Source organism: Carex rostrata, chromosome 4 (assembly GCF_964058835.1).
Source record: "Carex rostrata chromosome 4, lpCarRost1.2, whole genome shotgun sequence".
Taxonomy (NCBI): domain Eukaryota; kingdom Viridiplantae; phylum Streptophyta; class Magnoliopsida; order Poales; family Cyperaceae; genus Carex; species Carex rostrata.
This window is the reverse complement of record NC_135921.1, coordinates 13,265,214-13,280,731: the sequence shown is the minus strand read 5'-3', so window position 1 is coordinate 13,280,731 and position 15,518 is coordinate 13,265,214. Positions and strand designations below refer to the sequence as shown.

The 15,518-nt window shown below is 36.0% G+C and overlaps 2 protein-coding genes across 3 annotated transcripts; both read left to right on the top strand.

The window, feature by feature from the left end:
• Positions 1-860: 860 nt before the first annotated feature.
• Positions 861-14,983, top strand: LOC144553466 (cyclic nucleotide-gated ion channel 17-like). Its single transcript, XM_078301640.1, has 8 exons — positions 861-908; positions 10,091-10,199; positions 10,665-11,157; positions 11,472-11,684; positions 11,979-12,277; positions 12,898-13,009; positions 13,092-13,328; positions 13,910-14,983. Exons 2-8 carry the CDS (start codon positions 10,120-10,122, stop codon positions 14,594-14,596), a joined length of 2,121 nt encoding a protein of 706 aa, XP_078157766.1. The 5' UTR covers positions 861-908; positions 10,091-10,119; the 3' UTR covers positions 14,597-14,983.
• On the top strand, positions 970-6,057 carry LOC144553467 (cyclic nucleotide-gated ion channel 17-like). Of its 2 annotated transcripts, XM_078301641.1 has the most exons (7): positions 970-1,378; positions 1,845-2,337; positions 2,652-2,864; positions 3,158-3,465; positions 4,085-4,196; positions 4,279-4,515; positions 5,063-6,057. In XM_078301641.1, exons 1-7 carry the CDS (start codon positions 1,299-1,301, stop codon positions 5,747-5,749), a joined length of 2,130 nt encoding a protein of 709 aa, XP_078157767.1. In that variant the 5' UTR covers positions 970-1,298; the 3' UTR covers positions 5,750-6,057. The 2 variants fall into 2 exon arrangements, with proteins under 2 accessions (XP_078157767.1, XP_078157768.1); XM_078301642.1 differs by lacking the exon at positions 2,652-2,864 and having other exon boundaries at positions 974-1,378.
• Positions 14,984-15,518: the final 535 nt, after the last annotated feature.

The window sequence follows — 15,518 nt, the reverse complement described above, 5'->3', positions numbered from 1 at the left end:
TGGTATTTAGTAGTGAGGAACTGAGGATGACGATTATAGTTTTCATCTTTTTATTTATTAATAACAAAAATTATAAAACTATTATTTCAAAATAAAATCATTAGATGTGATCTATATTATTTTTCTATATAAGTTTTAAAAGTTATCAATTTTTTACTTTGATTTTATGTGAATAAGTTAAAAAATCAACGATTAAGTTTTTAGTGTCAATCAAAATTAAGTTATAATATTGATTACATCTAACCATTTGATTTTGACAATTAAATTAAAAATTTTAAGTTATTAAATATATAAAAATAAATACATAACACAAACATCTAATGAATTTTAATTAGTATTAAATTTTAAACTAAATTTAACAATACCCGATGAAATGGTCGGATCCGTCAGAAATTGACATCATTTTCTCCCGCTGACAGGGTAAATATTTTAACAGAGTCAACGGCCGAGATAACACCTTTCGATTCGCATCCATACGAAACAGCTAGAAATTCCCCCGGATTCCCCTATTAGCAAAATTGACATCATTGTCTCCCGCCGACAGGGTAAATATTTCAACAGAGTCAACGGCCGAGATAACACCTTTCGATTCGCATCCATACGCAACAGGTAGAAATTCCCCCGAATTCCCCTATTAGCAAAATTTCGGGTAAAGATTTTAACAGTTAGTTTTGGCTTCATACAGAGAACGAACCATATGCAGTGCACTGTTGATTCTATAGTCCGAGCGTTGCATGAAGCCAAATTTGCTTTGTTAAAGCCTTCTGCTTTTGGTGGGTCTCATTTGTCAGTGATAGACTGATAGTTAATCACTTACAGTAACAGTAAAAAGTAAAAAGAGTGTTGCATTTAGAGAAATAATTACGAAGACAAAGTCTTCTCTGGTGTCCCTCTCTGCTCATTCCTTGGTCCACCTCGCGCCTCCCCCGAGGAATCCGTATCCTCTGTAGTATTGTAGAGGATCACCCTCACTTCATTCTTCTCCCCCGAGTGAATTCTCCCCCGAGTCCCCCCTTCTTCCTCAATTCATTCTTCCTTCAAATATTTTCAAACACAAATTGCAATGTTGGCAACTTATTTCAATTTATGCTACAAAAGGGTTCTATGTTCTCATTTGGTTCAAAGGCAGATCAGGAAAAAAACGCCCAAGAAAACCCACTTCGTTGTTTTGGAGAGGTTCCAATTTGGTTTGGTTCTCTTCTGGTTTCTAGGGATGTGGTGTCAGTGAAAAATCAATACAAAAAGGTGTTGAGATTTTATCTTTTGTAGATATTTATAGATGCAACGATTTTGCCGCTATGAGTAGATTTAATGGCGAAAAGTTTGAATCGAGAAGATTTAACGGTGAGATGTCTTTCTCGAAGCAGAGAACTGTAAGGTTAGTTGTGCCTTTTAGAGCTCTCAACGGTTTCTATTCGAGAAGCACACCATTACAAGATTGATTTTATTTTTGGAATATTTTTTTGGATAGTTAGAGGAAACCGCCAATTTTGATTGGTTTTAGTTAGGTTTTGAACATTTTTAAGTTGGAAGTCAAAATGGGTTGATTGCTTCATCTTCTCTCTTTTGGTCCTACCATTTTATATTCCTAATTAAGAATAAATAGTTTTTCACCATGGGAAAAGAAGTAAGAGTTTTCAATCTGGAGCTAGCAGTTACTGGGCTAAGCCTGTTTATATTCCAGACCCGATTGGTCTGTTATTAGAAGGAACTACTTATTATTGTGCTCCAAATCAATCTCGGTTTGTTCTATGACTGGTATGGACTGGTAAAATCTGGTAATAATACATCCATAGTACCAGACCCCATTTGAGTCATCTCAAATTTTATTCTTTATATTATAGGTTCTATGATGAGAGGCAAAGACTGACAGTACCGACTACTCAAGTATCCCGACCTGGCATACCAACCAGTATAAAACCCTTAAATCACAAGGGCCAACCTGATAATTTTCCATGGCACAAACGTATCTTTGATCCTACAAGTGACTTTGTTTTGCGCTGGAACCGAGTCTTCCTTTTCTGTTGCATTTCTGCACTATTCATTGATCCGCTATACTTCTATGTACCGGCAATTAATTATGATGATGAAAACGGAACCGCTTGTGTCAAATCAGATACACAACTGAGTGTGGCTCTGACATGTTTAAGAACACTCTGTGATTTGTTGTATGTGATTAATATTATAATCAAGTTTCGCACTGCCTACGTAGACCCAAGCTCAACTATGCGGGTTTTTGGGGGAGGTGAATTAATCAGGGACTCAAAAAAAATTTCTTTGAGGTACCTGAAGTCAGATTTGGCCATTGATGTTGTAGCTGCTTTGCCATTACCACAGGTAATTCATGTTTTTTTTCCCCAAAGTCTAATTCTTGTAGGTATTGTACTTCCAGTTGTATTTCCTTGAGAGTATTGCACAAATTCACTGTGTTGATAATCAATTATAATCACTTTCTGGTGCAGTGAGGCCCTTTCCTAAAAAGGGGGATAAAGAAATAATCTTTACTAGGCATAACTAGAATCCTTGATAAAAGATTACCTATTAATGAAGATATGCAGTCGTAGTACGGACCAAAGTGCGGTATGCATAGTACCATAGCCTCTCTTGTCTGTATATAAATGCTAACTATACCATACATCTTCATTTTGCAGATAGTAATGTGGTTGATAATACCTGCAATTAAATACTCAATGTCAGAGCACAACAACAACATAGTGGCATTGATGGTGCTGTTGCAATATATTCCAAGATTATATCTCATATTTCCTCTCAGTTCCGAAATTGTGAAGGCCACTGGTGTGGTTGCCAAGACTGCGTGGTTGGGTGCCACATACAACTTTGTCCTTTACTTGATTGCTAGCCATGTATGCTACTGTGTTTTTACATGTTTAAATCACAATATGGACTATTATTTGTTTGGTAACGTGTGGTATTGAGCGAGTGTGGTAAGAACAATTACATAAAACATACCCAGAGAGTTTGATAAAAGTACAAATAAGAACTAAAGAGTTGACAAGTATTATATTTTACCATGGAACGGTATTGTTATCTTTGATTAGGTTGATTGAAAACAAAAAATCTTATATCCCACTGGTTTATAAAAAATTGCCAAAAATGGCCCTTCATACCAAGCATATAACACTTACCATCTAACCAGGTGTTGGGGTCACTGTGGTACTTGCTGACAGTCGACAGACAAACCACATGCTGGAAGGAGAAATGCACTCAAACTCAAAGTATACAACCGAGTTGCAATATCAAATACCTTGACTGTTCATTTTCGAGAGATGAAGGTTATGAGAATTGGATAAACAGCACTCAAGTGTTTCAAAACTGTAATGTCTCTAACACAAACAGTACTTTTAATTTCGGTATGTTTATACCGGCCTTGAATTATGAATCTCCTGCCAAGGGATTCATCGTCAAGTACTTGTACTCCTTCTGGTGGGGCCTTCAAAATCTAAGGTATGTATGGATGCACATTATTGAGTCTTACACTTGTCATTTATATTACCTTATTTGCAAATAATCCTACACTTTGATCAGTTTTCCTAATTAACATCAATTACGTTTTTTTTTGTTTGAAAGGTCTTTTAACATCAAATATTATTTGGTGTCCAGTTATTAGATAGAGATTTAGTTAGACCAATAAATGGCTTATTTGCCCTAAGTTTGTTGTACTGGCTTATTATATCTTTTCGTTACTAACATAAATTTGGGTAGATTCCTAACTCCTGTTGGCTGAGTTCTCTTTGTTTTCATTTTAGTTTTTTTGGGACTTGGGATAAAAGAAACAGTTAGTTCCATTTAGGGCCAAAATAGTCAACACTCAGTGGGATACCCCTTTTCATCATTTTTTATCAACAATTGAATTGTAAATGTCTCGGAAAAAATATTATATACAAGTCATAGATATGAGAAATATTAGGTCTTATCTGCATATTTATAACTGTATTCCCAATCATTTAAAATTTCTAAACTCAACTAAACCTAACTATTTGTTTGGACTGAATTTGCAATGGATCCACTGTTTTCTTTTAACTCAACTTGCTTACCATGTTTTCTCTCTGCTTTGTTTGATCAGTTGCTATAGCCAGACACTGACAGTGAGCACATATATTGGCGAAACATTGTATGCTATAATTTTAGCAGTTGTCGGTCTCGTCCTATTCGCCCTTTTGATTGGAAATGTGCAGGTATTGTGCAAATCAAGGATTGCCATTTGAGGTGACATCAATTGCATATTTCATTAATGCTAATTTTGCCTCATAAATACAGACCTACATGCTATCAGTTACGATGAGGGTGGAGGAGTGGAGGCTGAAGCAGAGGGATACTGAAGAGTGGATGAAGCACCGGCAACTGCCTCAGGAGTTGCAGGACAGAGTGAGGCGCTTTGTCCAGTACAAATGGCTTGCCACCCGAGGTGTTGATGAAGAATCAGTTTTGGAAACTCTGCCTGCTGATCTGCGCCGAGATATTAAACGTCACCTCTGCTTGGACCTTGTTTGCCGGGTAAACAACTGCAAACCATATTAACGTATCAGAATTTAAAATCTACCTGCAGACTAAATTTTACATATTTTTTTATCTCTGTTTTTTTTTTTTTTTTTTTTACTATTTTAGTATATAGGTAGAAAATCACTCTTTTTGAGGTTGAGAATCCTTAGATCAAGTGATTTTTTACATATCTAAAAAAAATAGTATAAAAATAAAAAAAAATGTAAAATTTGATTGACAAGTCCATTTTCATATGGAGATCATGTTGAATGGTTCAGATCAATTGTTTAGACTTTGAAAATGAAGATATTGATCCATAGTATGGACTAATATGCGCTATGCATAGTACCATAGCCTCACTCATATAGTATTTAATGCTGGAGAGCTATTTTTAGGGGAGGTACTACGGAAAAGGTGCGGCTGCAAATATTAAGAACTAAACCCGATGCAAATTAAGTACAGAAAAATCAAAGTTGATTATCTTGTTGTTCAGCTTTCAAAGAGCTCTTATGTTAAGATTTATGAAATTTTTGTTATTTTTTTTTCTTCTCTTCCAATCCAGGTCCCACTGTTTGCACAAATGGACGAGCAACTCCTGAATGCGATATGCGAGCGACTGGTCTCGTCACTGTGCACAGAGGGCACATATGTTGTCAGAGAAGGCGACCCAGTGACTGAAATGCTCTTTGTAATTCGTGGCAAGCTAGAGAGCTCCACCACTAATGGCGGCCGTACCGGGTTCTTCAACTCTACTATCTTGAAACCCGGGGACTTTTGTGGAGAGGAGCTTCTTGGGTGGGCTCTTGTCTCAAAATGCACCATCAACCTCCCGTCTTCCACCCACACTGTTAAAGCCCTCGTGGAGGTGGAGGCATTCACATTGAGTGCAGAGGATTTGAAATTTGTGGCCAACCAATTTAGGAGGTTGCATAGCAAGAAGTTGCAACACTCTTTCCGGTTTTATTCCCACCACTGGCGCACGTGGGCCACGTACTTCATTCAGATGGCATGGAGGAGGTACAAAAGAAGAAAGATGGCGAAGGACTTGAGTACGAGAGAGAGCTCGTCTTTCAATTCGGTTCGGTCCGAAGAGGAAGAAGAGGAAGAAGAAAATGCGGGGCCTTCATGGGGCAAGCAAAATTTCCAAAATATAGGGTTTAAGATCGTGGCATTGAAAATGAAAGATAGCGAATTGTGCAAGTTGCAAAAGCCTGAGGAACCTGATTTCTCAGTAGATGGTTTTGAGTAGGATCTTGTATATTTGAACTTTTAAGCTATACAACAAAATGATTTTTGTTTATTTTAGATGGAAGGATTGCGTGGCTGGTTAGTCTTTGAAGAGATGTTGGATCTACTTATATGATGATTCGACAATATTCACGGGCAAAGTTTGAGAATAGGGTTTATTGAGGAGTGTTAGAGTTTATATTGATTAATGAAGTTTGAGCATTGCTCAAGAGTAATCTCGTTTTATATCCTCTTGTAAACTGCAGTTGTGTTATGGTTCTTGTGAGAAGGAACTTCTAACATGGGAAATAGGATTTTTCTTTTTCTTTTTTATGGCTATATAGATATTATTCCTTTTTGTTTTGTATCAACATGTATTCTTTTACGATGTCACCATTAGGAGCTGAATTGGGGATAATTCAACCCAATTTTGACTCGGTCAAACGAAGCGACGGAGAAGAAAGAAAACTGGGTAGGACTGGCAAAGCGGAAGCAATGACGGTCAGTATAATTACACCCATTGAAGCTCTGACAGGGGGACCAGAAGAGAATAATGGGAAGGCGACCGTTGAAGCATCCAGTTTGATAAACATAGGCTGCGAAGTGGGACCAACGCATCAAAGGGACATACGCTGAGTCATCCACGTAAGCGCTGAGATGGCAAGCGGAGATTCAATCTAGCAATCCAACCGATGGATTGGATTGATTCCAGCTCAAGAAGCATTGTCTATATAATTACAACTAGTGTAGAGATTTTGATTATGTATTATGTTATTGGATGTTTCTAATTTCCTAACTCTTATCTGTTCTTTCTAATTCTTCCGTTGTAACCATGATTCTTGATTTTAATCAAAATTGACAAGTTTGAGCTTACCTTTTTGTGTGAATTGAGTGTTTCTGTATACAAGGTCATCTCATACGATGTGTATTCTGGATTGGGTTCATCTTTATATTGATCGAATGGATCGTTCTTGCCCTTGCTTGTTTGAAGTAGATACTATAAATCAAAATTCTCATTCTGAAACTTTGTACATTATTTTACAACATCTGTAGCAAATCTTAACATATTAAATTGAAGTACAGATATGATCGAAACCAAGACCTGTATTGAAGTCCAGTTGTGCAGAGCGGTGACTCACTGTTGCAGCTCCATACCCTTGGGATTTTGTAGAGGAATCTTTAAGCAATCGTTTGTAAGTGATTCACCATTTAATCACATTGCATTACTTATCTACTGTCTCATGACATTCTATTTTCTCCCCTAATTTTTATTCTATTTCTCCCACCTTATATCTAAAAACGACCGGGAAAGTGATACAAGAATGGAAAAAAAAACAACCGTAAAATCTTTTTTCAGTAAATTAAAATAGCTAGTTACTTTAACTAGAGCTTGAATGAGTACTTTAGCACTCACCCTGAATATGCATTATAAAATCTCTCCCTTTAAAACATTTGTTCTATGATCAACTCATTTGTTCTCCAATTAAATCAAGACCCACTAATAGAAAAGCAGCTCCTTGGAATAAAAGGAAATAAAAGTGCATCCCTCTAGCAGATAAGAGGCTCCTAATGGCTGCTATAAGAAGCAACAGAGCAAGGGCTAATTCCTTTTTGTAAATTTTATTCGTCCTCTTGATCTCCTTACTGGTATCTTCTTTACTTGGGTCTTTAATATTATCATCTTTTATTATTTTCTTCTCCATTTGGGCTGCTTAAGCTGATCTCCCTGTGATAAATGCAATTTTTTTGTACTGTTTAGATATCAAACAAGTGGTATTAGTACAGTAAAAAGATGCCAAATTCAATTTGTTACAAACCTGCTTTCTTTGTGACAATCCATTCATACGAGTTCCTCAATTGAAGCAAACCAGATAGCATAGCATTGAACTTAGTGACCGACATGGTATTTTCGAAAAGAAGATACGGTATTAGAGAAGGGAAATATTGTGGTGCCGGGAAAACATTTAAAAGGGATAGAATCACTGGTACGCAGCAAATGAGACAACGGTAGCTCGGTTTCCGGTACAAACATTGTTAGCGGGAGAATGATGCAAAATAGCATGAAGGAATACAATGGAAGAATTAGCTTTCGCAAGGGGAAAAATAACAAGATTAGGTTTGCCTTCTTCCATATAGGTATCTGCATTTGTGAAATTATAAACCTGTGTTTGCACTTAGCGGACAAAGTAAACCACAAGTTGGATTTGATGGGGCAATTTCATGTATACCCCTCAAATTTTTTGAAATTACGTATTATCTTCTCTAAAATTTATAATATCATATTTACCCTTTTAAATTCCAAAAACTCACAGATTTACTCATTTTATTGACTTTTCTGTTAAAATTCATTTTTATAAAAATACACATTTTATCCTTCATTAAGAATAAAAAAAAAAATCTATCTGATCATAATCATTAGATAAATCAAACATTATTCTCACCGTTGGATAACAAAATCACACAAACATATATACCAAATCTCTGTAATATGACCAACTATATACACCAATTAGATCAAATCACACCTACTAGACAAACTACACATTATTTTGCATAAATATTTGATATCATACGACTTCGACTTCTTGCATCGATGTTTTTTTTTATCATATTACACGGACACTTAAAATTTGTCAAACAATATAAAAAAGAGAGCCGGAGAAGTGGAGGCTCAGGGAGCAATTTGAGAAAAAAAAAATTGAAAAACAAGACTGCGGTTTTTTTTTTTTTATTAAAACCCGAAAACATAGAAAAACAAGATTACGATCATAATTTGAGGAGACTACTCGATTGTGGGTGATTATTCCACCTAAGCTTCGATCTAGGTCTTTAAGGTTCTTTCTCGGTCATCTTCAATAAGCTGACAAGCGATTAGAAGAGATGGACAACGGAAAAAATGATAATGAAGTCGAGAGCAAAGAATTTTTTTGATAATTTATTTGAAAAATGAGAGAATGAGAAGGGATAAAGGAATCTATTTTTATTAATTACGCAATTAATTATAGTTTTAAAATATTAAACAAGATTAACATGTTTTTGGTAATATGTGAGTTATTATAATTTAGGAGGATACATATATTACTGTAGACCTCTTCAGTCGATGCAGGATAATTAATATATAATAAATTTTATTTCGAATATAATAAATTGAGGGGGATTCAATTAAACTGCCTTCATTTTTTTGGTCTCTGTTACAGTCTTTACTTTTTTTTATTTTTTAATAATAAAAATTATAAAATTATTATTTCAAAATAAAATTATCAGATGTCATCTATATATAAGTCATCAATTTTTTACTTTGATTTTATACTTTTATGTGAATAAGTTAAACAATCAACGATCAGAAATTATTTACATCAATTTATTTTTGCAAGCTCTTAGTGTCAATCAAAATTAAGTGCTAATATTGATTATATCTAACCATTTGATTTTGACAATTAAATTAAAATTTTTTAAGTTATTAAATATATCAAAATAAATACATAACAAAGACATCTAATGAATTTTAATTAGTATTAAATTTTAAACTAAATTTAACAATACCCGATGAAATGGTCGGATCGGTCAGAAATTGACATCCTTTCTCCAGTAGACAGGGAAAGATTTTAACAGAGCTGATTTGGCTTCACGCAGCGAACGAAACACATACAGGGCTGTTTTTATTCTACAGTCTGTGCGCTGCTTGAAGCAAAAAATACTCTGTTAAAATCTTTACCCCGCTGACAGCCAATGAGCCAACGGCCGAGATAACACCTTTCGATTCGCATCCATACGTAAAAGGTTAAAATTCCCTATTAGCAAAATTTCGGGTAAAGATTTTAACAGAGTAGTTTTAACTTCATACCGAGAACGAACCATATACAGTGCTGTGTTGATTCTATAGTTCGAGCATTGCATGAAGTCAAAATTGCTTTGTTAAAGCCTTGTGGTTTACCCAAAAATTTCAAGCCTTCTGCTTTTGGTGGGTCTCATTTGTCAGTGATAGACTGATAGTTAATCACTTACAGTAACAGTAAAAAGTAAAAAGATTAGAGAAATAATTACGAAGACTAAGGTCTTCTCTGGTGTTCCTCTCTGCTCATTCCTTGGTCCACCTCGGGCCTCCCCCTTTCTTCCTCAATTCATTCTTCCTTCAAATTTCTTCAAACACAAATTGTATTGTTGGCAACTTATTTCAATTTATGCTACAAAAGGGTTCTATGTTCTCATTTGGTTCAAAGGCAGATCAGGAAAAAACGCCCAAGAAAACCCACTTCGTTGTTTTGGAGAGGTTCCAATTTTGTCTAGTTCTCTTCTGGTTTATAGGGGTGTGGTGTCAGTGAAAAATCAATACAAAAAGGTGTTGAGATTTTATCTTTTGTAGAAATTTATAGATGCAACGAATTTGCCGCTATGAGTAGATTTAATGGCGAAAAGTTTGGATCAAGAAGATTTAACGGTGAGATGTATTTCACGAAGCAGAGAACTGTAAGGTTAGTTGTGCCTTTTAGAGCTCTCAACGGTTTCTATTCGAGAAGCACACCATTTCAAGATTGATTTTATTTTTGGAATATTTTTTGGATAGTTAGGGGAAACCGCCAATTTTGATTGGTTTTAGTTAGGTTTTGAACATTTTTAAGTTGGAAGTCAAAATGGCTTGATTGCTTCATCTTCTCTCTTTTGGTCCTACCATTTTATATTCCTAATTAAGAATAAATAGTTTTTCACCATGGGAAAAGAAGTAAGAGTTTTCAATCTGGAGCTAGCAGTTACCGGGCTAAGCCTGTTTATATTCCAGACCCGATTGGTCTGTTATTAGAAGGAACTACTTATTATTGTGCTCCAAATCAATCTCGGTTTGTTCTATGACTGGTATGGACTGGTAAAATCTGGTAATAATACATCCATAGTACCAGACACCATTTGAGTCATCTCAAATTTTATTCTTTATATTATAGGTTCTATGATGAGAGGCAAAGACCGACAGTACCGACTACTCAAGTATCCCGACCTGGCATACCAACCAGTATAAAACCCTTAAATCACAAGGGCCAACCTGATAATTTTCCATGGCACAAACGTATCTTTGATCCTACAAGTGACCTTGTTTTGCGCTGGAACCGAGTCTTCCTCTTCTGTTGCATTTCTGCACTATTCATTGATCCGCTATACTTGTATGTACCGGCAATTAATTATGATGATGAAAACGGAACCGCTTGTGTCAAATCAGATACACAACTGAGTGTGGCTCTGACATGTTTAAGAACACTCTGTGATTTGTTGTATGTGATTAATATTATAATCAAGTTTCGCACTGCCTACGTAGACCCAAGCTCAACTATGCGGGTTTTTGGGCGAGGTGAATTAATCAGAGACTCAAAAAAAATTTCTTTGAGGTACTTGAAGTCAGATTTGGTCATTGATGTTGTAGCTGCTTTGCCATTACCACAGGTAATTCATGTTTTTTTCCCCCAAAGTCAAATTCTTGTAGGTATTGTACTTCCAGTTGTATTTCCTTGAGAGTATTGCACAAATTCACTGTGTTGATAATCAATTATAATCACTTTCTGGTGCAGTGAGGCCCTTTCCTAAAAAGGGGGATAAAGAAATAATCTTTACTAGGCATAACTAGAATCCTTGATAAAAGATTACCTATTAATGAAGATATGCAGCCGTAGTACGGACCAAAGTGCAGTATGCATAGTACCATAGCCTCTCTTGTCTGTATATAAATGCTAACTATACCATACATCTTCATTTTGCAGATAGTAATGTGGTTGATAATACCTGCAATTAAATACTCAACGTCAGAGCACAACAACAACATAGTGGCATTGATGGTGCTGTTGCAATATATTCCAAGATTATATCTCATATTTCCTCTCAGTTCCGAAATTGTCAAGGCCACTGGTGTCGTTGCCAAGACTGCGTGGTTGGGTGCCGCATACAACCTTGTCCTTTACTTGATTGCTAGCCATGTATGCTACTGTGTTTTTACTTGTTTAAATCACAATATGGACTATTATTTGCTTGGTAATGTGTGGTATTGAGCGAGTGTGGAAACATACAATTACATAAAACATACCTAGAGAGTTTGATAAAAGTACAAATAAGAACTAAAGAGTTGACAAGTATTATATTTTACCATGGTACGGTATTGTTATCTTTGATTAGGTTGATTGAAAACAAAAAATCTTATATCCCACTGGTTTATAAAATATTGCCAAAAATGGCCCTTCATACCAAGCATATAACACTTGCCATCTAACCAGGTGCTGGGATCACTGTGGTACTTGCTGACAGTCGACAGACAAACCACATGCTGGAAGGAGACATGCACTCAAACTCAACCGAGTTGCAATATCAAATACCTTGACTGTTCATTTTCGAGAGATGAAGGTTATGACAATTGGATAAACAGCACTCAAGTGTTTCAAAACTGTAATGCCTCTAACACAAGCAGTACTTTTAATTTCGGTATGTTTTCACCGGCCTTGAAGTATGAATCTCCTGCCAAGGGATTCATCGTCAAGTACTTGTACTCCTTCTGGTGGGGCCTTCAAAATCTAAGGTATGTATGGATGCACATTATTGATAGTCTTACACTGGTCATTTATATTACCTTATTTGCAAATATTCCTACACTTTGATAAGTTTTCCTAATTAACATCAAGTACGTTTTTTTTTGTTTGAAAGGTCTTTTAACATCAAATATGATTTGGTGTCCAGTTATTAGATAGAGATTTAGTTACACCAATAAATGGCTTATTTGCCCTAAGTTTGTTGTACTGGCTTATTATATCTTTTCATTACTAACATAAATTTGGGTAGATTCCTAACTCATGTTGGCTGAGTTCTCTTTGTTTTCATTTTAGTTTTTTTGGGACTTGGGATAAAAGAAACAGTTAGTTCAATTTAGGGCCAAAATAGTCGACACTCAGTGGGATACCCCTTTTCATCATTTTTATCAACAATTGAATTGTAAATGTCTCGGAAAAAATATTATATACAAGTCACAGATATGAGAAATATTAGGTCTTATCTGCATATTTATAACTGTATGCCCATTCATTTAAAATTTCTAAACTCAACTAAACCTAACTATTTGTTTGGACTGAATTTGCAATGGATCCACTGTTTTCTTTTAACTCAACTTGCTTGCCATGTTTTCTCTCTGCTTTGTTTGATCAGTTGCTATGGCCAGACACTGACAGTGAGCACATATATTGGCGAAACATTGTATGCTATAATTTTAGCAGTTGTTGGTCTCGTCCTCTTCGCCCTTTTGATTGGAAATGTGCAGGTATTGTGCAACTCAAGGATTGCCATTTGAGGTGACATCAATTGCATATTTCATTAATGCTAATTTTGCCTCATAAATACAGACCTACCTGCAATCAATTACGGTGAGGGTGGAGGAGTGGAGGCTGAAGCAGAGGGATACTGAAAAGTGGATGAAGCACCGGCAACTGCCTCAGAAGTTGCAGGACAGAGTGAGGCGCTTTGTCCAGTACAAATGGCTTGCCACCCGAGGCGTCGATGAAGAATCAATTCTGGAGACTCTGCCTGCTGATCTGCGCCGAGATATTAAACGTCACCTCTGCTTGAACCTTGTTCGCCGGGTAAACAACTGCAAACCATATTAACACATCAGAATTTAAAATCTACCTGCAGACTAAATTTTACATATTTTTTTTACTATTTTAGTATATAGGTAGAAAATCACTCTTTTTTAATGGTTGAGAGTCCTTAGATCAAGTGATTTTTTACATATCTAAAAAAAAGAGTAAAAAAATTTTAAAAATGTAAAATTTGATTGACAAGTGCATTTTCATATGGAGATCATGTTGAATGGTTCAAATCGATTGTTTAGACTTTGAAAATGAAGATATTGATCCATAGTATGGACTAATATGCGCTATGCATAGTACCATAGCCTCACTCATATAGTATTTAATGCTGGAGAGCTATTTTTAGGGGAAGTACTAAGGAAAAGGTGCAGCTGCAAATATTAAGAACTAAACCCGATGCAAATTAAGTACAGAAAAATAATAGTTGATTATCTTGTTGTTCAGCTTTCAAAGGAATATGCGCAAATAGACGAGCAACTCTTGAACGCAAATTAAGTGCAGAAAAATAATAGTTGATTATCTAGTTGATTATGAAATTTTTTGTCATTTTTTTTTCTTCTCTTCCAATCCAGGTCCCACTGTTTGCACAAATGGACGAGCAACTCTTGAACGCAATATGCGAGCGACTGGTCTCGTCGCTGTGCACAGAGGGCACATATGTTGTCAGTGAAGGCGACCCAGTGACTGAAATGCTCTTTGTAATTCGTGGCAAGCTAGAGAGCTCCACCACTAATGGCGGCCGTACCGGGTTCTTCAACTCTACTATCTTGAAACCCGGGGACTTTTGTGGAGAGGAGCTTCTTGGGTGGGCCCTTGTCTCAAAATCCACCATCAACCTCCCGTCTTCCACCCGCACTGTTAAAGCCCTTGTGGAGGTGGAGGCGTTCACATTGAGTGCAGAGGATTTGAAATTTGTGGCCAACCAATTTAGGAGGTTGCATAGCAAGAAGTTGCAACACTCTTTCCGGTTTTATTCCCACCACTGGCGCACGTGGGCCACATGCTTCATTCAGGTGGCGTGGAGGAGGTACAAAAGAAGAAAGATAGTGAAGGACTTGAGTATGAGAGAGGGCTTGTCTTTCAATTCGGTTAGGTCTGAAGAGGAAGAAGAGGAAGTAGGAAATGTGGGGCCTTCACGGGGCAAGCTAAATTTCCAAAAGTTAGGGGTTAAGATCATGGCAGTGAAAAGGAAAGGTAGCGAATTGCGCAAGTTGCAAAAGCCTGACGAACCTGATTTCTCAGCAGATGGTTTTGAGTAGTATCTTGTATATTTGAACTTTTAAGCTATACAACAAAATGATTTTTGTTTATTTTAGATGGAAGGATTGCGTGGCTGGTTAGTCTTGAACAGATGTTGGATCTAATTATATGATGATTCGACAATATTCACGGGCAAAGTTTCAGAATAGGGTTTATTGAGGAGTGTTAGAATTTATATTGATTAATGAAGTTTGAGCATTGCTTAAGAGTAATCTCGTTGTATATCCTCTTGTAAACTGCAGTTGTGTTATGCTTCTTGTGAGAAGGAACTTCTAACATGGGAAATAGGATTTTTCTTTTTTCTTTTTTTAGCTATATAGATTTTATTCCTTTTTTTTTTGTATCAACATGTATTCTTTTACTATTTGCATTCTGGATTGGGTTCATCTCTATATTGATCGAATGGATTGTTCTTGCCCTTGCTTGTTTGAAGTAACTATAAATGAAAATTCTCATTCTGAAACTTTGTACATTATTTTACAACCTCTGTAGCAAATCTTAACATATTAAATTGAAGTACAGATATGATTGAAGCTAAGACCTGTATTGAACTCCAGTTGTGCAGAGCGGTGACTCACTGTTGCAGCTCCATACCCTTGGGATTTTGTAGAGGAATCTTTAAGCAATCGTTTGTAAGTGATTCACCATTTAATCACCATTTAATCACATTGCATTACTTATCTACTGTCTCATTTGACATTCTATTTTCTCCCCTTTCTAGTTTTTATTCTATTTTTCTCACCTCATATTGCAGCTCCATACCCTTGGGATTTTGTAGAGGAATCTTTAAGCAATCATTTGTAAGTGATTCACCATTTAATCACCATTTAATCACATTGCATTACTTATCTACTGTCTCATTTGACATTCTATTTTCTCCCCTTTCTAGTTTTTATTCTATTTTTCTCACCTCATATCTAA